Source organism: Cervus elaphus, chromosome 11 (assembly GCF_910594005.1).
Source record: "Cervus elaphus chromosome 11, mCerEla1.1, whole genome shotgun sequence".
NCBI classification, from domain to species: Eukaryota; Metazoa; Chordata; class Mammalia; order Artiodactyla; family Cervidae; genus Cervus; species Cervus elaphus.
The window spans coordinates 95,710,192-95,734,314 of NC_057825.1; the positions used below are offsets into that span (position 1 = coordinate 95,710,192).

The 24,123-nt window shown below is 44.0% G+C and overlaps 1 protein-coding gene across 7 annotated transcripts in view; it reads right to left on the minus strand.

Annotated features, from left to right (window-relative positions):
• IL1R1 (interleukin 1 receptor type 1) overlaps positions 1-24,123 on the minus strand; it is an 84,767-nt gene that overhangs the window by 16,294 nt on the left and 44,350 nt on the right. For 4 of the 7 annotated variants that reach the window (XM_043918507.1, XM_043918509.1, XM_043918506.1 and 1 more), the window contains exons 2-7: positions 20,761-20,912; positions 17,087-17,190; positions 11,604-11,670; positions 3,680-3,914; positions 3,384-3,573; positions 2,333-2,501 (exon numbers count right to left, since the gene is read on the minus strand). In XM_043918507.1, the coding sequence (XP_043774442.1) occupies positions 2,333-2,501; positions 3,384-3,573; positions 3,680-3,914; positions 11,604-11,664 (655 nt within the window). In that variant the 5' untranslated portion in view covers positions 11,665-11,670; positions 17,087-17,190; positions 20,761-20,912. Of the gene's footprint in view, positions 1-2,332; positions 2,502-3,383; positions 3,574-3,679; positions 3,915-11,603; positions 11,671-17,086; positions 17,191-20,760; positions 20,913-22,666; positions 22,898-24,123 lie in introns of all 7 variants that reach the window. The other 3 variants (XM_043918508.1, XM_043918510.1, XM_043918511.1) reach the window with 3 other exon arrangements.

Consider the following 24,123-nt stretch of genomic DNA (forward strand, 5'->3'; position numbering starts at 1 on the left):
ATCCACCTTTAGAAGAGGAACAAAATACAACCCCACCCCTGATTATATTATTTCTACATAAGGGATCAGAAAAGGTGTCAGAAAGTAGTTAAAACCCATTTGAATTCTTAAAATTCTGTAGCACCCTGTTTTCCCTCAAATCTAGTCTGCTGGTCTGGCTGCAGTACCCCAAGAAAAACAAACTGGAGACACACAACGCCCAGCGGAGTGCTGCTAAGGATGGCTGTGACTCAGGACCCCTGAAATTTAGGAGTCACTGATGCTTGTAGGATGTAGGCAAGGAATCGATTTTGCGACAACACAATTAAGCTTTGGAAAAAATAATAAAGAATTGTAGAATTGAGAAAACATGGCTATCTGAAAAGGGATCATCTGGGTTTACCTGGGATAGCTCCTATTTAGGCCTGTTGTCCTAGAATAATTACTAATAGAAACTGCTTTAACTTTTCAAAGTCCTGGTTAGAGTAACTTTACTCTTCTTTTTTTTTTTGTAAACAGCTTGATAAATTTAACTTTTTACTTCATGTTAGAGTAAAGCCAATTAACCATGTTGTGATGGTTTCAGGCAGACAGCAAAGGGACGCAGCCGTGCATACACATGGATCCACTCTCCCCCAAACTCCCCTCCCATCCAGGCTGCCACGTGACATTAAGCAGCGTTCCCTGTGCTATGCAGTAGGTTCTTGCTGGTTATCCATTTAAAACATAGCAGTGTGTACATGTCCTTCCCAAACTTCCTAACTAGCCCTCCCCTCTTCCCATCCTCTCCCCCGTGGTAAACATAAATTCATGGGAATAACTCTCTTCATACATTACTGAAAGCTTAGGAAATCCCAGTATTAAGAGAAAGGTTGAGCATTCTGCCCATCCCCGGGTAACTTATAAGGGTGAATTTGTTCTATTTTGTTTTAAAATGGTTTTTAATATGAAATATGGTGAATAGCCGCCTCAGGATAACTAACAAGAAAAATTATCATGCACCTATTCATTTCTCAGCTGCCGGGCACCTGGCACATGACTACAAGTTGAGCACGCTTGATCAACAACACAGTTCACAGCAACCTTGGAAGCTTGAATCTGCTTACAGAGAAGGAAACGGGCTTAGAGAAGTTATGCAACTGCGTTAACAAAGATTTGGCAAGAGTGGAGCGTATTCCATGGATAAAGAAGCTGTGGTACATGTATTCAATGGAATATTACACACCATTAAAAAGAATGAAATAATGCCATTTTCAGCAACAGGGATGTACCTAGAGATTGTCATACTGAGTGAAGTCAGTCAGACGGAAAAGGAGAAATATCATATGACATCCCCCCATCAAGCTAAAAGAAATGATACAGAGGAATTTACAAAACAGAAAGAGACTCACAGACTTACAAAGTGAACTTATGGTCACCAAGGGGAAGGATGGGGGGGACGGATAGTTAGGGATGGATATGTCCATCCCTAAGTATGCACACACTGCTGTATTTAAAATGGACAACCAACAATATATATAAAATATATATTTGCTGTCATCACTGTGGTCTTCCCTCACTGACCCTAGCAGAGTACTCACCATACTGTGGATTGACTGATTTATAACTATGACTAGCCATTTACTGATTTTAGAGTGGCTTATGCAGATTGAGGAAATCAAAGATGCCCCGTGGTGACTTAGAATCAACTTATGGTTACCAGGGCAGAAGGGTGCAGGGAAGGGATAGTTAAGGGGTTTGGGAGGGACATGTACGCACCGCTATATTTAGAGGGGATAACTGACAGGACCTACTGTAGGGCACAGGGGACTCTGCTCAGTGTTATGCGGCAGCCTGGATGGGGGTCTGGGGGAGGATGAGTCCATGAACATGTATGGCTTAGCCCCTTTGCTGTGTACCTGAGACTGTCACAACACTGTTAATTAGCTGTGCTCCAACACAAAATAAGAAGGTTTTTTTTTGAAAAAGTGTAACTTATTTCAAGGTCCATCATTCCAACAACTGCTAGACCCCCAGACTCCCCAGGGGAGGGGGTCTCAGAACTGTCCTTTCCCCAGTACCAGCCAGAGGAGTCCCTGAAGCCTCTAGAGAACCATCTCTAGCCACGCCCAAAAACAAGACTCCTAGTTCAGCTGGAAAACGCAGCTCATGCCATCTGTTGAATCAGCGCTGCATCTGAAGCCGGAATGAAAACACTTACAGAGCACATTGCAACAAAAGCTAAAGCCAGGTGTCCTCCAGCAAGTCATCAAGCTTCCCTTGGACTTAGTCCCTCTGTAGACAGTGAAGGTGATGTTACTCACGGTCTCTGGACCTTCCCGGATTTAAACTCCGGACTCCGGCCATGACTCACCCAGAGTAATCAGCTTTATTGCCCGGGTGACACGATACTGCTTTCCCAAGTGTGTGTACGATGCACGACACGTGTAGTGCCCACTGTGTGCTGTGTTCACACTTGTGATGATCAGTTTATTCGTTACTCCAGCAAAGTTTACGTTGTCAAGAAGTAGAGGTTTGCAATCCTAGACAGGGGGAAAGGAAGCATTGAGAACCAATTATTCATATTTATATTCATGTAAGGGCAACCCACCCCAATATCCTTGCCTGAGAAACACTATGGACAGAGGAGCCTGGTGGGCTACAGTCCATGGGGTCACAAAGAGTTAGACACGACTAACCGACCAGAACACACATTCATGTATATGTAAATAGAAAGGTGCTTGCACAGAAGTTTTAATTTTGCTTTTTTTTTGGCAAAGTCATAATTATATTCCCAGGATATTACATTTTTATGCCTATGAGTCTTGCACTTTGAAGACAACTGGAGACCAATCTATTTTGTAGGAAAAAAATGTTTGAGGACAGAATGCTAACTACAGTTTCTTAGTAATGATATACTTTCATTCTGCACTGATATTTTGTATCTTTAAACCTCTAAAAAATGATTATCCATGTAAGCTCCAACAAGCCAGGTAGATCAAAGATACCAGAATATGATGTATTCCATGCAGTGCTAGCTGATCACTTTTCAGTTACAAAAACCACTACAGTTATCTAAGGACCACTTAATATTTATAATAAAACATGAAATAATATACTTTATAACAAATAGTCACTTTAAAAAACCCTAAATTTATAATCATCCTTTAAACATCTTATATGCCCACTATACTTTTCTCAGCTGTACCCTAATAAACAAAAATGACAGAAAGTAAATTTTTAGTTAAGCTGCAAATTAAATGCATACAATCACAAAACTTTAAAAATGTTCTATTAAGTTTCACCACTCAAAAGCAAATAATCAGCCAAATGAAAAAGTACTTTGCGGATTCATCCTATTGTCTATGAGAGCAAACTGTTTTATTTGCTAGAGAAGTAAAAGGCCATATGTAATACAAAATTACCTTATACCACTGTACTTGGGGTAACTCATTGTTTTCATCTTTTAAAAAGTCCAAGTAAGGACATACAAGTTGTCCATCTCCCGCAGTCAGTAGTCTCTGGGTAAACACAGTTCTTTCATTGTAACACATGTTAGGTTCATGCTGCACAAACTCTGCAACTATTTTAATTTTGAGGCAGTAAGTTGAATTTCTAAAATAAATCAAAATCGGTTCATTAAAAATATATATTTTTTTCTGTCCTGAAGTATTGCAGGTACAGACACCACACGTTTGTAACGTGTTTATCGCTTGCTTACCTCACTGAGCAATAGTAAGCTCCCGAATCCCCCACTTCAGCAGGAACAAACCAGAGCTTGTCTTCATGCTGATGAATCCTAGATGCTCTTTCTGTAGACACAGGTGTCGTGCTGTCATTTTTATACCAAGTTATAGGCTCTCTGCGCACACTTGTGATAAGAGGACACGAACGAACATCAATTTCATGTGCGGATGAAACTAATGTAATTTTCTCTTCATGTTCCTCACATTTATCTTAAAAAAGGAGAAAGGGAAAGTCATTTCTGTACGAAATTCGTCAACGTTTCTTCATGGAATATCTAAATAAAAACACCAGCTACTAAATTTATTAATTTGTGTTATACAGGAGAGTGTTAAGAACCTGACGGTTAAAAGAATTACCTTGGAAGTCTGAAAGATTTCTAGTCACTTACTACCTGTGTTCTTGAGCAAGTTATTTAACCTCTCTCATCCCCTCTGTATAGCTGTTTCAGTAAAAAGATGGAATAACTGTAATTTGCCCTCCCACCTGAACAGCTAAAAAAAATGGACAAAGTATATGAAACAACCATGTTCAAGACATTGAATGTCAGGGAACAAAGGACCGAAATACCAGAAGGTCAGGACACAAAAGGAGGGGAACCCTAGAGTCTTCCCAAATTACTGTGTAGAGGGAGATTCTAAACCATGGCACTGCAGGGAGGAGAGCAGGCAAAACCCAGTGTTCTTTCTTGAGATGGAGCTGGGAATCCAGGCAAACCAAGAGACCAGAGGGCAGGATACCAAAGAGATTACAGCTGCACCCAGAGAATGAGTGAGTTCTGGAGGACTACAGAATTGAGCATTCCTCCATTCATGTAATATGAATCCCTGAAGGACAGGAGAGGGCCTGTCTTCCTGGAATAGGAAGTCTTTGAAGAAATACAAGTTGAAAATTTTCAGGATTTTATGAAAATGACGTACCCACAGACCCCAAAATCACAATGATCCCCAAGCCAAAGAAACATGAAGAAAACCACACCAAGTAAGACAAAAATGATGCAGCCTTCTTACCAGAAACAATACAAGCCAGAAGAGAGAAGAATAAAGATAAGTACTAAATGGAAAAAAAAAAAATCATCTACCTAGAATTCTACATCCAGGGAAAGTACCTTTCAGAAATAGAGGCAACACCATAAAACTCAAGTCAGACAATTGATAATACCTAGTTAATAATATTCATCCCTATTCCATCATCACAGAAAACACATAATATCAGCATGCTCCATTTTCAGTGACGCAAAACTGGATCATCCGGCTACATTTTATCCTCCAGGTCTTCCAACTATAGTGTCTCTTTTCAATTAATAAGCAATTTGGAAGGTGGTACTTTGAGATTATGTGCATAGTCTATAAATATTTTTCACTCAATTATTTTTGTATTCACTGATTATCTTGCTTGAATAAATTATAGAGGCAGAAATAGAGGCAAAATAAAGAAATAGAGGCAAAGTACTTTTTCATACTTTTAAAATATTACTTTTTTATATTTATTTTCATATATATATAAACTATTACCAGCACACTTGTACTACCAAAAATATAAGGAGGTCCTTTAGAAAGAAAGAAAAATAGTATCAGATGAAAACAAAAATGAATCTACATAAAGCAATAAATAGCCCCAGAAATGTTTACTACATGGGTAATCATAAAGAGTTTTTCATTTTATTTAAATCTCTTTAAAGATAACTAAAGATCACTTCATGGCAAACAGACGGGGAAACAATGGAAACAGTGATTGACTTTATTTTTGCAGCCATGAAATTAAAAGATGCTTGCTCCTTGGAAGAAAAGCTATGACAAACCTAGACAGCATATTAAAAAGCAGAGACATTATACCAACAAAGGTCAATATAGTCAAAGCTATGGTTTTTCTGGTAGTCATGTATGGGTATGAGAGATGGACCATAAAGAAAGTTGAGCACTGAAAAACTGATGCTTTTGAACTATGCTGTTAGAGAAGACCCTTGAGAGTCCCTGGGACTGCAAGATCAAACTTGTCAATCCAAAAGGAAATCAGTCCTGAATATTCATTGGAAGGACTGATGCTGAAACTGAAGCTCCAATACTTTGGCCACCTGATACAAGGAACTGACTCATTGGAAAAGACTCTGATGCTGGGAAAGATTGAAGGCAGGAGGAGAAGGGGATGATAGAGGGTGAGATGGTTGGATGGCATCACCGACTCGATGGACATGAGTTTGAGCAAGCTCCAGGAGCTGGTGATGGACAGGGAGGCCTGGCATGCTGCAGTCAGTCCATGGGGTCGCAAAGAGTCAGACACTACTGAGCAACTGAACTGAACTGAAAGATAATTAAATGTTTAAAGCAAAAACCATGATTGTGAGACGTATAACATCTGAAAGAGTAACGTGCATGGAAACAGTGGGGCAAAGTTCGAGAAGGGAGAAGTGGATGTGTTCTAGGTTTTTATACTACTTGTGAACTGGTACAATCACTTGAAGGTATATAGTGATGTTAAAGATGGATACCATAAGCACTAGGACAGCTATTTTTTTTAAGTTATTATAAGCCCACACAGAAGATAAAATAAATCATGAAAATTCTCAATTTATCAAAAGGCAGCAAAAAAAAAAGAGAAAAAAGATAACAAAGAATTAATAGTACAAGGAGAAAATAAAATCACAAACTCCTAAAATAAAATCCAAATATACTAATAATCATATTACATTTTTTTCATGGTCTAAGTAACCCAATTGAAAGGCAGAGATAGATTTGATTTAAAAAACGGATTCTACTGTATGCTAACATACACACAAACCCACACATATACACACTTTAAGTGTTAAAAACACCTTAAAAGTAAAAGTGAGAGGGGAACTATTATGTTAATTAAAAGAAGATTTGAATGGTTACTACATTATTGTCAGAGTAGATTTTACACTAAAGCATATTTCCAGGGGTAAAAAGTCATTTAATTATGACAAAGGAGTCATTTGTCAAGAGGTATATGGTAATCTCAGACATTTATTCACCTACTGACAGTGTTTCAAAATACATAAAGCAAAGACTGATAGAACTGCAAAAAGAAATAGAGAAACCTACAATTAGAATCAAGAGATTTCAGCACTACTCACAGTAACTGACAGAACGGGTAGAACAATTAGTCAGAAGATCAGCAATGATGTAGAAGATTTGAACCATGCTATCAGCCAATTTGGCATAATTAGTATTTACAGAAAATCTTACCCAACAACCAAATACACATTCTTTTTAATTGCACACAAGACAACTTATCAAGATAAACCATATTCTTGTTCAAACCCAACAGTTAACAAACTTAAAAGGGTTCAAAGTATGTTCTCTGGTGACAGCTGAATTAAATTAGAATTCAATAACAGAAAAATATCTAGGAATTCACTGATGTGTTTAAAAACTTAAAAAAAAAAAAATCTAAATAACCCATGCATCAAGGAAGAAATAAGAGGAAATTAGAAAATATTTTGATCTGAATGATAAAATACAACATATCAACACTTGTGTCATGCAAAGGAAAAAATACCTAGGAAGTCAATAGCATTAAATACCTCTGTAAGAAAACAGATCTCTAATTAATAACTTCAGTTTCCACTTAATAAATCAGGAAAAATTAAAGCCTAAGTAAGCATAAGACAGTAAATGATATGGCTCCAAGAGAAAAATCAATGAAATAGAAAACAAAAACAAACGAGAAAAATCAAAGATATCAAAAGCTAGTTCTTTCAGACTATTGTAAATCAACTATATTTCAATTAAAAAAAATTTTTTTTTTTAAGGAAAAAACCCAACAACAAGAACAACAAAAGTTCAAGCTTAGATGGTTTCACTGGTATATTCATAGAACGAAAACACCAATTTTACACAAACTCTTTCAGAAAATTGAAGAGTCAGAAACACTTCCCAATTCACTCTGTGAAATAAGTATTATTCTAATTCCCAAACCAAAGACATTACAGGAAAACCATAAACTAGTCTTCATCATAGAATATGATGCAAAATTTTTTTAAACATCTTAGCAAATCAAATCCTACAGTATATTAAAAACCGACAGTACATTGTGAGGTACATAACATGCTAGGAATGCAAAGTTGGGTTCTTATCCAAGAAAAAAGCAACAAAACTAGAAATAGGTGGGAACTTCCTAAACCTAATAGAGGACAGCTATAAAAAACTTATAGCTATCATATATAAGATGAGCAAGAAGGTAAGAATGTCCACTCTAACCACTTTTATTCAACATTGTGTTGGAAGACCTAATTAGTGTATTAGGGCAAGAAAAAGAAATGGCATTAAGATTGAAGGAGAAAATAAAATGTCTATTTGCACATGACGTGATTATCTATGTAGAATATGCTATGAAATCTTTAATATGCAAAGAAATCTACAAAAGATCTAGAGGGGTTCCTCACTTGTAGGATATAATATGAATATGCAAACAGGAATGAGTGTATATTATCAAAAACAATTAGAAACTGAATTTTTGAAAATACCTTTTATAACAGCCTCAATAGATATGAGTGATTAAGGATAAATCTGACAAAAGATGCATCAGACCAATCCAATGAAAATTACAAAATAAATTTATAAAGATTAAATTTATTTAAATAAATGTTAAGAGATCAAAGACAATGAAGATGTCTGTACTTCATTCTTTGATCAGAAGACTCAATACTGCTAAGTAGTCCAATCTCTCTAAACCAATTTATACTCATTTCAATATTATCTGGGATTGTGATGGTTTCACGGGTGGATATGTATGCCAACACATCAAATTGTATACCTTAAACGTGTGGTTTATTGTGAGTCTATTATAACCTCCTTTAAAGCTGCTTAAAAACAGTATTGAAACAAAAGTGACTAAGGCGCTCAGCATGATAGCTGCATTGAGCCAGGACTGCTAAGTATTTCACTCCTAGGAATAGCAGTAGCAACAACAATTAACAGTGATAAAAGAGTAAGCCTGAAGAACTCAGTTCAGCACACTCTCCTATTTATCTGGGGTTTGCCCCACGGCTCCACCAAAACTGTTCTGACCAAGGTCACCTATGGCTTTTAGCTGCTAAAGCAATGGCTTTCAGATACCCGCTTACTTAACACATCTGCAATGCTGCTGTTGCTCAGTCACCCAGTCGCGCCTGACTCTTCGCGCCCCATGGACCGCAGCACGCCAGGCCTCTCTGGCCTTCACTACCTCCCAGAGTTTGCTCAGATTCATGTCCATTGAGTCAGTGATGCCATCCATCGCACTGGACGCATGCTATCCTCATCCTTAACAGGTTCTTCACTTGGCTTCCAGGAAGCCTCCTACATTTGGTTCTCCTCCTACACTTCGGGCCAGTCCGTCACTGGCTCTTGGATGAGTGGGAGCCTGACCACCCATTCTTGGAGAGCTGTGGGGTTCACTCCTCGACGCTCTGTTCTTTTCTAACCACCCTCACTCCCCATCGAGTCTCAGAGTTCTAATACCACCTGCTTGCCAAGGTCTTCAACTTTATCCCTCCAATCTCTAGCTCCAGACTGCTTAATCAAATCACTATATAGACATCTAATGGACAGCTATTGTGGTGCTGGAGAAGACTCTTGAGAGTCCCTTGGATAGCAAGGAGATAAAACACAGTCCTAAAGGAAACCCACCCTGAATATTCATTGGAAGGACTGATGCTGAAGCTGAAGATCAATACTTCAGCCTCACGATGTGAAGAGCCGACTCATGGGAAAAGCCCCTGATGCTGGGAAAGATTGAGGACAAGGGGAGAAGAGGGTGGCAGAGAATGAAATGGTTAGATAGCATCACCGACTCGATGGACATAAGTTTGAGCAAATTTTGGGAGATGATGAAGGAACAGGGAAGCCTAGCGTGCTGCAGTCCATGGGGTCACAAAGAGTCAGACACAACTCAGCAACTGAACAAGAACAACAACCTTAACATGTCCAGTCTGCCCACGTGACCCTCCCCCCTCTCATCAACTCCAGTCTGCCCACGTGACCCTCCCCCCTCTCATCAACTCCAGTCTGCCCACGTGACCCTCCCCCCTCTCATCAACTCCAGTCTGCCCACGTGACCCTCCCCCCTCTCATCAACTCCAGTCTGCCCACGCGACCCTCCCCCCTCTCATCAACTCCAGTCTGCCCACGCGACCCTCCCCCCCTCATCAACTCCAGTCTGCCCACGCGACCCTCCCCCCTCTCATCAACTCCAGTCTGCCCACGCGACCCTCCCCCCTCTCATCAACTCCAGTCTGCCCACGCGACCCTCCCCCCCCTCATCAACTCCAGTCTGCCCACGCGACCCTCCCCCCTCTCATCAACTCCAGTCTGCCCACGCGACCCTCCCCCCTCTCATCAACTCCAGTCTGCCCACGCGACCCTCCCCCCTCTCATCAACTCCAGTCTGCCCACGCGACCCTCCCCCCCCTCATCAACTCCAGTCTGCCCACGTGACCCTCCCCCCTCTCATCAACTCCAGTCTGCCCACGCGACCCTCCCCCCCCTCATCAACTCCAGTCTGCCCATGTGACCCTCCCCCCTCTCATCAACAGCAACTCCACTTTGCATGTGCTCAGGCTAAAACCCTCTGTCCCTCACACCCACATCCACTCTGTCTGAAAATCCTCTTGGCTCTGTCTTCAAAGTATATCCAGACTCTGACAACTCAATTCTCCTTGTCACCCTTGAATAGCTTACCTTCATAGCTTGCCTGAACCACTGTAACCACCTCCTAACTGGCCTATTTCTTCCTTTGCCTCCCAATGGCCTGTTCACAGTATAAGAACCAGGATGAGCCTGTAAAATATAGAAATTTCCTGGCAGTCCAGTGGTTAGGGCTCCACACTTTCACTGTGGAGGGCCTAGGTTCGATCCTTGGTTGGGGAACTAAGTTCCCACAAGCGACAGAGTGCAACCAAAAAAAAAATCACCTCTCTAGGTTTAAACAGGAAACCTACACAGTGTTCCCATTTCAGAGTACAAGCCAAGATCCTTAGAAAGGTCACTAAATTCTCTACATGGCCAACCCTCCCCCAGCCCCCATCACTCAAATCAGACCCCTCACCTTTCACTCTGTTCCAGCCACAGCAGATTTCAGTTCCTGGAGCATGCCAGTACTCCTGGCCTCAGGACCTTGGCACAGGCTGCCTAGAATATTTCTCCACCCCAACCTGGTCTATATAGCTCCCTCCACCACCTCCTTCAGGGTCAAGTCAACTTCTTGATGAGATCTTTTCTGGCCACACTATCAAAAAAAAATGTAACCTTCTGCCCACCCCAACCCCAAAACTTTATACCTTCCTTTTCCTGCTTTTTTTTCTCTCTACACTTACCAACATATAACATAATATATATTTACTTATCTAAGGTATTGTCTCTGTCCATTACTGGAATGTAAACCCCATGCAGACAGACATTTCTGTCTGGATCACTCATGGTTGTAGCCCCAGTAGCAGTGCCTGGCACATAGTAGGGCTAAATGCATTTGCAGTAAGAGAGGGAGAGGGGAAGAGTGAAGACGAATAAATGGAGACAATAAAGAACTGTCAGCTATGGGTTCACAAAGACTGCATTTTACACTTCTCCCAAATGAAAACCAGGAGCCCCCGGATTACACTCTTTAAGCAGCAACAAAGTGGGGAGAGACCTGGACTAGACATTTGTGGCATGGATTACAGCTCTTGCTCTGAAATAGCCTCATGACCGTGGGCTCCTAACCTCCCTGGGCTTCAGCTTCCCAATGGACAAATGAGAGAATGAAAAGTAAAGATGTTGAAAGGGCGTCCAGCGATACAGTTCTGTGACCTGGAAATCCACAGACACAGGTAAGAAAAAGGATGCTGTTAAGGAAGGTACCACAGGTATTCTACGTAACAGATTTTCTTAGCGGACAGGAACACAAGGAAATGCTTTACTCACCGGCCTCCAGAGAAGGAATCAGTAAAGTGATGACACAAAGAAGCCTGAGTAATACTTTCATATTCTCCTGGAAAAACAAACAAACAAAAATTTTAAAGTAACTATTCCCCCCAAATCTCTAAAGCTACATACATTGACTCCCCACCTGGCTTCACCCTCACCCCCAAGTCACACTGATGGGCTAGTCTCCCTACATCGTTTATGTGATCATGCTTTGTGATGCAAGATGGGCAAAAGGAGGATGAAGACTTTTAACAGAATTGGGGACAAGCTCACACCATTTAAGATGAACAAAACTTCCATCATCTGTGCCGTCATTCATTTGCATTTAAATTTCCCCAAAATCCAACCTATGCTACACCCCAAGTAGACTACTCACTAGACCATAAAGCTTCTTGCCTCTACTTATATGGATCTATTCCCCACCTAGAACATAGCCACTGTCAGGACCCATGTGCAAAGCCCCAAACTTCCATATCCTGCTAAAGGTCACACCTTCCCTTTATAATGTATGACATTAAACCCTTTGGATGAAATAGCACAGCTGCATAGAAATGAACCAGAAAGACCAAAGGAAATAATAACAATATATTACAATCGGGTTGGTTCTTTTGTTGTTGTTGTTGTTTTTTCATTTATTTTTATTAGTTGGAGGCTAATGACTTTACAATATTGTAGTGGGTTTTGTCATACATTGACATGAATCAGCCATGAATTTACAAGTATTCCCCATCCCGATCCCCCCTCCCACCTCCCTCTCCACCCGATTCCTCTGGGTCTTCCCAGTGCACCAGCCCTGAGCACTTCTCTCATGCATCCAGCCTGGGCTGGTGATCTGTTTCACCCTAGATAATATACATGTTTCGATGCTGTTCTCTCGAAACATTCCACCCTCACCTTCCACAGAGTCCAAAATTCTGTTCTGTACATCTGTGTCTCTTTTTCTGTTTTGCATGTAGGGTTAGCGTTATCATCTTTCTAAATTCCATATATATGCATTAGTATACTGTATTGGTCTTTATCTTTCTGGCTTACTTCACTCTGTATAATGGGCTCCAGTTTCATCCATCTCATTAGAACTGATTCAAATGAATTCTTTTTAACGGCTGAGTAATATTCCATGGTGTATATGTACCACAGCTTCCTTATCCATTCGTCTGCTGATGGGCATTTAGGTTGCTTCCATGTCCTGGCTATTATAAACAATGCTGCGATGAACATTGGGGTACACGTGTCTCTTTCAGATCTGGTCTCCTCAGTGTGTATGCCCAGAAGTGGGATTGCTGGGTCATATGGCAGTTCTATTTCCAGTTTTTTAAGAAATCTCCACACTGTTTTCCATAGCGGCTGTACTAGTTTGCATTCCCACCAACAGTGTAAGAGGGTTCCCTTTTCTCCACACCCTCTCCAGCATTTATTGCTTGTAGACTTTTGGATAGCAGCCATTCTGACTGGCGTGTAATGGTACCTCATTGTGGTTTTGATTTGCATTTCTCTGATAATGAGTGATGTTGAGCATCTTTTCATGTGTTTGTTAGCCATCTGTATGTCTTCTTTGGAGAAATGTCTGTTTAGTTCTTTGGCCCATTTTTTTACTGGGTCATTTATTTTTCTGGAATTGAGCTGCAGGAGTTGCTTGTATATTTTTGAGATTAATCCTTTGTCTGTTGCTTCGTTTAATTGGGTTGGTTCTTATGATTGGTTGTCTTCTCCTTTTCTGGGGCTTGCTAGAGCTTTCAATTTAAAATTTCTACAATAAACATGTATTAATCTTACCACAAAAAAATAAAACCTCCACAGCCCCTCTGCATAGTTTAGAAGCCACACCAACAGAGCAGCAGCTACAACAGGTATTGATCAGCCATGGGGCTATGTATTAAACCGAGGTCCTGGTGGTGGTTCAGTCACGAAGTCGTGTGCAACTCTTGTGACCTTGTGGACTGTAGCCCACTAGGCTCCTCTGTCCATGGAATCTGTCGGGCAGCAGTACTGGAGTGGGTTGTCATTTCTTCCTCCAAGGGATCTTCCTGACCCAGGGACAGAACCCAGGTTTCCTGCACTGCAGGCAGATTCTTTACAGACTGAGCCACCAGGGAAGCCCCTGGTAACCTGTGATTTTAATTTCATAACATTTTATCCATATACATGGCAGGGGGCATAATCAGGTCAAGCATTTGACTGATGCCAGGAGGAAGGCATGCCCAGGGCTTTATCCATTAAACATCACTAAAATAATATCAATTGGAATTGAAAAAGGAAAAAAAATGCTCCTTTTGCCTACCTTTCTAAACTACTCAAGCCCACATGAAGTAATGTTCAGTATGGCCCCTTTCCTTTCGGAATATTCCTGTTCCATACTCCTGAGGCGGCGGCAGGGGTGGGGGTGGGATTGCAATTATGTGCACCAAACTCCAATCTCATGCTTCCAATGAATTTATGAAAGTGAGAAAAGTGTTAATTCACTCAGTCATATCTGACTTTTCGTGACCCCCAAGGACTATAGCTCACCAGACTCCTCTGTCCATGGGATTTCCCAGGCAAGAATCCTGGAGTGGGTTGCCATATCCTTCTCCAGGGGATCTTCCTGACCCAGGGATTGAACCTGGGTCTCCTGCATTGCAGGCAGATTCTTTACTGAGCCACTAAGGAGGCCCCTAATGTACAAATTTATCCAACAACCTATGAATTCCTCATATTCCACAGGCCTCAGACCAGATTTATTCTCCCCACCAACCGCGCTCCCCACCTCAGTGATAAGGACAACTCTGCCACATGCGTGCACACACACACACACACACACTCTGCATGCACGTGCGTGCGCACACACACACACAGCTTACACACACAGCTTGCACACACGTGCGCGCGCGCGCGCACACACACACACACACACCTCCCAATGAGAGATGCCGGCTCAGTGACCCTGACGCCTGCCACCCCAGAGCTGCTCTCGCCAGCACTAACCAGTCGATCTCCAGGGATTACCAAACTGGTTGAACCAGACATTACCAAATGATCAAGTCAAAACACCTGTGCCGGCTCCCCAGTGTGCCCCAAACAGTCCGCAGCCCCGAGCACAGCTCCTTCGTGCGGAGGCTCTGACTGCTCCCTTCAGACTCAAGCCTCCGCCTCCCTGTCCCCCCACCCATCCGCTGTCAGCCTTCACCTTGCCCGGTGCTCCAGCCCTGGAGCCCTTGGCTCTGCCCTGCACCTCCCAAGGTGCCTCCCAATCCATCCAGTCTCAGCCAGGGTCACCCTCCTCCCACCACCCCAGGGAGCCCCCAGAACACTTGCCTGGCTATTCCTTCCTCCCCTGGGCCCCCACAGCCACCAGCATGAATGTAATAACACATGTCACGGCCGTTACCCCAGGACAGGAAGCCCCACGGGGACAGGAACCACAGCTTCCCTATCGCTGCATCCAGCACTGTGCTGAGCCGGGAATTCAGAAGCCCACGGTAAGTGCTCACAGAATGAGTGAGAAAATGAACTAAAGAAATAGCTGTCCTCTATACCCAACCTTGGGGGCAGTGTCCAGGGCAGACCATATAATCTCATGCTTTGGGGAAAAATCTGTCCTTTTAGTTTTACAGTAGATGAGACTTGCCTACATTTTTTCTGTAGCCATAAGTTACTTGCAAACCACAAGTAACACAAAATATTTTAATTAAGACATCACAAACCCAGATTCTAATAACATGAAATCATTAGAATATTAGCTGAAAAATATTCTATTTAAGGGGGAAGGGAGGGTGAGACAAATTGAGAGTAGCAGGGAAACATATACATTACTGTTTGTGAAACAGATAGCTAGTGGGAATTTGGTGTATGACACAGGGAACTCAAACTGGGGCTCTGAGACAACCTAGAGGGTTGGGATGGGGTGAGAGGTGGGAGGAGGCCCCATAGGGAGGGGACATATGTGCACTTATGACTGATTCATGTTGATGCATGGCAGAATCCAACACAACATTAAAACGCAATTATCCTCCAATTAAAAATGAATTTTTAAAAGTGGTATTAAAATGTATAAAAATGTTACAATGTGCTTTTAAAATACAGGCACACCTTATTTTATTGCACTTCGCTTTACTGCACTTCACAAATGTTGTGTTTCGTTTTTTTAAAACAAATTCAAGGTTTGTGGCAACCCCTCATTGGTCCCATCTCTTGGCACCACTTTTCCAACACCATTTGCTCCTTTCATGTCTGTGTCACACTTTGGTGATTCTCACAACATTTCAAACCTTTTTATTTCTATTATGTTTATGCTCATCAGTGACCTTTGATGTTACTACTGTAATTGGTTTTGGGGTTACCACGAACCATGTCCGTAAAAGACAGCAAACTTAACTGACAAATATTCTGTGTGTTCTGACATCTCCATCAACTGGCAGTCCCTCAATGCTCTCCTCGGGCCTCCCTGTTCCCGGAGACACAACAATATTGAAATCAGGCCAACTAATAACCCTACAATGGCCTCTAGGTGTTCAAGTGAGAGGAAGAATCAATGTGGCAAACTTCACTGTTGTCTTATTTTAAAAAATTGCCACGGCCATCCCAGTCTTCGGCAACCACTCCTGTGATCAGTCAGTAGCCATCAACATTGAGAGCAGATCAGACCCTCCACCAGCAAAAAGGCTGTAACTCACTGAAGGCTCGATGATGGTCAGCACTTTCTGAGCAATAAAGTATTTTCTAGTCAAGGTACATACATCGCCTTTTTATTGCTCATTTAACAGACTGCAGTATAGTGTAAACTTTTACATGTGCTATGAAACAAAAAATTTGTGTGACTTGCTTTACTGTGGTGATCTAGAACCCAACCCCAGCATCTCTGAGGTGTGCCTGCGAACGCAGGGAATAAAAGGCATTCTAAGCATGAGAGACCAGCCTTGTCTCAGGTGGCACAGTGGTGAAGAGTCTGCCTGCCAACACAGGATTTGGGTTTAATCCCTGGGTTGGGAAGATCCCTTGGAGTAAGAAATGGCAATGCACTCCAGTATTCTTGCCTTGGAAAATCCCACAGACAGAGGAGCCTGGCGGGCTACAGTGCTCGGGGTCACTAAGAGTCAGACATGACTGAGTGACTGCACACACACACACACACACACACACACACAGTATTCTTGCCTTGGAAAATCCCACGGACAGAGGAGCCTGGCGGGCTACAGTGCTCGGGGTCACTAAGAGTCAGACATGACTGAGTGACTGCACACACACACACACACACACACACACACACACACACACACACACACACACGCGCGCGCGTCCAAGCCTGAGAAACACCTCCATTCCCATTCTCCTCCACTTACCCTCAGCATGAGGAAAATGATTTCTTTACCTGGTTCAAGCCTTGAAACCTACCTCAGAGCAGTAAGGCCACATTCCTTAAATATCCTGTAATTCTGACATTTTATTCACATAAATAAGCCTTCTCCCAAAACAATCGAGATTAACAATATTGTCATCATATTTACCTTTAAACAGTACTCAGATTATCAAATGAGATAGGAGGCTTTGACGTCCTGCCGTCTGGCTTATTAACTCTTTCTGTCACCCCGAGGAAGTGTGTTTTAAATCTCTACAATACAGAGGAAGAAAATAAAGGGTTAATACATTTCCCAATTACCTGTTCCAGGCCAATCCATAACCCACATTTGTTTATTAAAAATGAGATAAAGACATCAAAAAATCAACTGAATTCTGCCAGCTGTTAGTTACAAGCTCTGGCTTGCTCGATGAGTAGGCAGAGAAGACAAGGAAGGTGCCAAGCTGAATTCACAGTGTGTGTGTCTGAAGATACATCTCCAAATGAATTGTGGGCAAGCAACGTTTAATAACAACAAGTCCAAGACCAGTGTGATCTTGGACACAACTCCTCCTCATTCAGTTTCCTCGTCTATACAGGTGATGATGACTTCAGAGCCCTTTGTATCCTTTCAGATACATAAAACACTTCCCAGGTGGCTCAGTGGTAAAGAATCTGCCTGCCAGTGCAGGAGATGCAAGAGACATGGGTTCTATCCTGGGGTCAACAAGATCCCTGGAGAAGGGACTGGCAACTCATTCCTGTATTCTTGCCTGGGAAATTCCACAGACAGAGGAACCCGGAGGGCTACAGTGCCTGGGATGGCAGAAGAGTCAGACAAGACTTAGCAACTGAGAATGCACAGCTACACATACATAAAACACAGGAGACCAGCCCCAGGGGTCCAGGGTTTACTTCACCTGTCCTGGAACTGTTCTGGGAAAAAGGAGGAGGTGGAGACACCCCCTTCCCCTCCACAGGGGACTTTCTGTCCCCTGATGCATCCCTGCCATCCCCAGGACCCTAGGGTCAGGGGATCAGCTTCAGACCATGGGATGGGGTTGAGTCAAACAACCCAGGAAGCAAGCACAGTGGAGAAGAAGCAGGTAAAGATGCACCATCCAAGGCCACACTAAACATGCTCCCAACCAAAATTAACAAAATCCCCTTGATGCCCCAAAGTGACACAAAAATTCCAAGAGCAAAGCCAAACCAGACTACCTTTCACCCTGAGAGTCCGTGAAAGGCTGGCCAAGTCAGAAAATCCCTCAGTGACATTCGTGTTTTGTTGTATGCCAGGCAGAATGGGATGCCAGAGGCAAAATAATTTTAAAAATTCAAAATAGGGACTTCCCTGGTTGTCCAGTGGTGAAGACTGTGCTTCCAACACAAGGAGCACAGGTTCAATCCTTGGTCGGGGAACCAGGGACCCCACATGCCTCTCAGTGTGGCCAGAAATAAATAAAATATAACTTAAAAATTCAAAATAAATCAAGTCAAATATAAAATGAGAACCTGCTCTTCAAGACGTTCACAATTTAGGCATCAGCCACATGTGCAGGAAGATCCCCTGGAGAAGGAAATGGCAGCCCATTCCAGTATTCTTGCCTGCAGAGTCCCATGGACAGAGGAGCCTGGAGGGCTATAGTCCATGGGGTCACAAAGAGTCAGACATGACGAAGTGACTAACACTTCCCCTTCACTTTCACATGTGATCACAAGATACATCCCACATACCCACACTGGATAGAAGCTCAGCCTCTGTGTCTCAGTTCCCCCTTTGGATAAAACTGGAACCATGCTAACAGTATTTGTCCTTAAAGGACTATTGTGGGGATTAAATGAGCTACCACATGTGAAGGGCTTGGAACACTGTCTCGCAAATGGTCACTCTGAGTTAACTGTTATCAGTCATCTCATGTTCTGATGACAGATATAAGTTCTGGTAAAATTATTTTGAGGTATCCGTTCATTTGTTTACTCATTCACTGCTGAATCAATGACTGTATACTGAAGATCTACCACATGCCTTGGAAGGAAAGCTATGACCAATCTAGACAGCATATTAAAAAGCAGAGATATCACTTGCCAACAAACATTTGTATAGTCAAAACTATGATTTTTCCAATAGTCATGCACAGATGTGAGAGTTGGGCCATAAAGAAGTCTGAGCAACAAAGAATTGATACTTTTGAACTGTGGTCCTGGAAAAGACTCTTGAGAGTCCCTTGGACTGCAAGGAGATCCAACCAGTCCATCCTAAAGGAGATCAGTCCTAGGTGTTCATTGGAAGGACTGACACTGAAGCTGAAACTCCAATACTTTGGCCACCTGATGCGAAGAGCTGACTCATTTGAAAAGACCCAGATGCTGGGAAAGATTGAGGGCAGGAGGAGAAGGGGACAACAGAGGATGAGATGATTGGATGGCATCACCGACTCAATGGACATGGGTTTGAGTGGACTCCGGGAGTTGGTGATGGACAGGGAGGCCTGGCATGCTGCGATTCATGGGGTCGCAAAGAATCGGACACGACTGAGCAACTGAACTGAACTAAACTGATGCTAAATTTGAAGCGCCAATACTTTGGCCACCTGATGTGAAGAGCCGATTCATTAGAAAAGATCCTGAAGCTGGGGAAGACTGAGGGCAGGAGGAAAAGGGGGAAGCAGAAGATGAGAGGGTTAGATAGCATCACTGACTCAATGGACAATGAGTTTGTGCAAACTCCACAGGACAGTGGAGGACAGGGGAGCCTGGCGTGCTACAGTCCATGGGGCCGCAAAAAGTCAGACATAATCGAACAACAACTGTGTGACTATGTCTATGCCTGGTCCTGGAAACAAGACTAGAAATACTGACCCAGGGGCTTAAGGAGCTCACCAGCCAGCAAGGAGAGTGGGCATGTCCACAGAGTCACACCATGATACGGACAGCTGCCCGGGGCATGTGGTGAGCCTCATGGGGGGTGAGCACAGGGGAGATTCATCACGTTCCTGACCATAAGTCAGAGTTGAGGTGCAAGGCGGCAAAGCTTAGAGAGGCAGAAAGTGCCCAGAACATGCAGATCCTTGCTGAGGAGTGGGGACTGGAATCTGTAGGTGGCAAAACAACCATTGAAAGGTTTTAAGCCACAGAGTGGTGTATGATCAGATTTTCTTTCTTTTTTTTTTTAATGGAAATTTTGGCACCCATATGGAATAATAGCAGGAGATGGGTGAGGAGGCAGGGAGAGCAGGCAGCCAGGGAGGGGCCTTCCAGGTTGAGCAGGGATGCAGGCATGAGCAGCCAGCAGAGACAGACGGACAGAGGAGGGCATATCTGATATCTGAGACTCACTCGGAGGTGAGCCAGAGAAGCGGTGACTGAGTGGGTCTGGGACCCACCAGCCCTGAATCACGCATGTGGTGCCAGCAAGGGGCAGGGCAGGGTGAGGAGGGTGGGTTCCAGCCGAGGAGATGCCCACAGGGCTGTCACTCACTGCACCACCAGCCTGGGTCTCCTGGAACCACATGACAGACTCTAAGACCATGAGACTTAGGTGAAAGTTAAGTGGAATCCACAAGGGATCTGGGACAACCTGGAGTTGAGACAGCTCAGACCTGCCCTTGGGAACATCATCACAAGATCACGGCTGGAGCTAAAGCGGGGTGACCCTGGGAAAGTGGGTGGGCAGTGATTCTTACTAGGGTCACAGACCCCTTCAGAAGTCAGATAAAACCATCGAGCTGTCCCAAAGAAAAACACACCAACAAAAATGAAATATTTTGTATATTGGTATACAAATATTGGTATATTGGTATACAAATATGGTATTATTGGTGGGAGATAGTCCAGAACTACCTTAAACACGGTGGGAAGCTTCCGCTGTCGATGAGAGAAGGCAGGTGAAGCCCTGGGGTGAACCAGCCTGGTCACTGTGGAGAAGGTCTTTTCCTGTAGGAGGCGGGCCCACTTCTTAGGAGGGAGTTGGCATCTTCAGTGGCCACAGCTGCCTGGGCAAGGAAGAGCACACATGAGCGTGAACTTGCATGGAGACAGTTAAGTCATCCACCACTGCACAGGTCTCAAGGTGTCCAAACTAACAAAACAAGCTTGCAAAGCTGAGTCACACGTTTCAAGAGCACGTCCTTTGAGAAAACAGATTCAGGAAGTCAAGTCGGGGTGAGGAGTGAGAGGTTGACAACCCCTAGTTTGTTTTAACTAAACACACACACCTGGCACTTTGCTGTACATTGGGGCACAGGAATGAGTCAAACCACCTCAAGGAGCCCATACCTTAAGGCACCTTGAGAATAGTGCTCTGAGAAACTCTCCAGGTGCCAAGAGAAACTTCCGGGCCCTGTTTAAAAACAGGCTTCCTCTACGAATTGTCACTCTTCCTTTCCGCTCTTCTTTAACACCTGCGTTCCAAATTACATAATTTGCTACTGAGGTTGTGTTGTTCAGTTGCTCCGTCGTGTCCAACTCTTTTTGACCCCATGGTCTGCAGCATGCCAGGCTCTTCTGTCCTCCACTATCTCTTGGAGTTTGTTCAAATCCATGTCCACTGAGTCAGTGATACTATCTAACCATCTCATCCTCTGTTGCCCTCTTCTCCTCCTGCCCTCAGGCTTTCCCAGCGAATTGGCTCTCTGCAACAGGTAGTCAAAAGTACGGGAACTTCAGCTTCAGCATCATCAGTCCTTCCAATGAATATTCAGAGTTGATTTCCTATAGGACTGACTAGTTTGATCGCCTTACAGTCTGAGGGACTCTCTGTCTGGGTGGCCCGGCACAGCATGGCTTATAGTGTCATTGAGTTATGTAAGCCCCTTCATCACAAGACTGTGATCTATGAAGGGGTACATAATTTGAGAAAACTTCAGAAAGCTGAGATGGGACTGCCCTTCTGTGACATCCTGCAGACATTTCATCATCCACTCCCTGGTCTGCAGTTTACTTTTAGTATTCTGGAGTCTGATATTTTATTTTTTCTTCACTTTCCCTCTTCCTCTTTGCCCCAGAAACTTCTTAAAAGGATTTTCATATCCACGCTGAATGGCCTGCCCTCTGCTCCCCAGTCTCATGGACCTTGTGAAATGTGTCACGTAGGACACCACAGGCTCTTAGTCACTCCACATGAAGGGCCCCCCCCCCCCCAGTCCCCATCTTACTGGACAGCTCTACAGCACATGGCCCCCACCTGCCCCTGCTCTGACCATCTCCCTGGAATGAGGCCCAGCCCTTCTCCTCCACCAGCACCGGGCCATCTCCGCTCCTGGCTCATCTGTAAGCCCTATGTCCTTCTGCCTCCATGCTACCTCTACAGTGCTTCCCACGACTGTCATTCAGTCCGATCCTTTCTTCTCCTGCGACTTCTGATCAGCTCTGAGTGGATTCTCTGATCAACAGCCTCTCTCACGGGCTCCTGCATACCCCCTTCCTCCACAGTTAAGAGTGCCGAGTTACACAGGCTCTCCTTGACACCCTGCACTGGCTGCCTCAGGGACGCAGGGCTCTGGCCACACTGGGTGGCTCCCCCCATCACTGGAACTCCCTGCCTGGCCAAGGAAGAAGGGTACAGGGCAGGCCCACTGCGTCTCCTGCACTCCTGGGAGGAGGACCCACCCTTAACACATCCTTCATGTGCTAAGAGCTCAATAACACGTGTAGAAGTCAGGGCGGAAGGAAGAAGAGAAGGAGGGAGGGAGCAAGAAGGAACCCACCCACCATCTTTGCACTAGACCAAAAAGGGAGCAACACCCACCTGGAATGACACAGGGGAAGCATGCGCTGCCCATGAGTCAGAAAACAGGCAGAGGGGAGCCATCCCTGGGGCTGGAGATGGCTGAGACTTGCCCGGGAGAAGGTGGACCAGTGCTTAAGGCGTGGGACAAAGGCTCACAGCTGGAGGGGGCAGGAGGTCCGAGGGAGTGGGGAGCAGGAGCTGGACTGGAGACGGAGCATTTCAACGCCACAAGGAATTCTGGGTCAGCAGCTGTATCCAGAGGAAACAGCAAAGATTTCAAAGATGGTTTTGATTTTGAAATCGATTTGTAATAAAATTCAATATATCCTTTTGTTATTTGTTGCTTTTTCCTTGCTGCTTTTAATATACTGACACATATACGTGGAGCCTAGAAAAATGATACAGATGAACTTATCTGCAAACCAGAAATACAGATGCAGACACAGAGAACAAATGTATGGACACCAAGGGAAATGAGGTGGGAGGAACTGGGAAACTGGGACTGACAGAGACATACTATCGGTACTATGTGTAAAATAGATGACTAATGAGCACCTACTGTACAGACAGGGAACTCGACTCAATTCTCTGCGGTGACCTAAATGGGAAGGAAATCTGAAAAAGACTCCCTACAGCTGACTCACTTTGCTGTGCCGCAGAAACTAAAAGCATTGTGAAGCAACAAAACATCGATAAAGAAAAATTATCCTTTTAGAAAATATCTACAGTCACTGATTTATTCCACCATGCTATTTCTCAGGTGAATTTTCCACATAAAATAAGATGATTAACTCCCCCAGGAAATGAAGACGCGCGTCCCGCCCCCCGCCTTTATTATGTATGAAATTTCCCAGACTTGCTGACATCGTCTCCATAGCAGCTTCCAGCTGATGTGCAGAGGTGCAGCGGTGCGCTGAGGTGCCCAGGGTACTGCCTGACCCAGGGCAGTCACGGAGGGGTGGGGTGACCTGAAGCCTCAGCCAGTCACCCCCTCCATCACTCCAGGACAGGTGCAGTGGGACTGAAAACAGGGCATCGCTTTCTACGACGCTCCCCGAAACAGCGAGCCATCATGAACGCCCCAAGCAGAGCCGCCATTGCTTCTTGGGGGTAACATCCGGAAACCAGCGCGTCACAGCACCACTGGGTGGTCCACGGACCACAGCTGCAGGCTCATTAAAGATAAGGTAAAAATGCAAATCTGAGGCATAGAGCAATTTCCTACTAGATCCAGAAAGACAAACTTCAACGTGAGCTAAATTAAGAACAGAGACGAAGTATCAGAGTTTACCATGAACGTCCTGGCCCCAAGGAAAGCCCCACTTCCGGGAAGGACGGACTTCATCCATGGCGCCTTCCGGTCACCGTGAGAAACTGCAATCCCAGTGCAGACAAAGGAAAAGAGACATGGTGGGAGTAGGGGTGCTGTCATAAGAACCAGAGGGGTGTCCTCAAGGCCCAGAGTCCCCACGCAG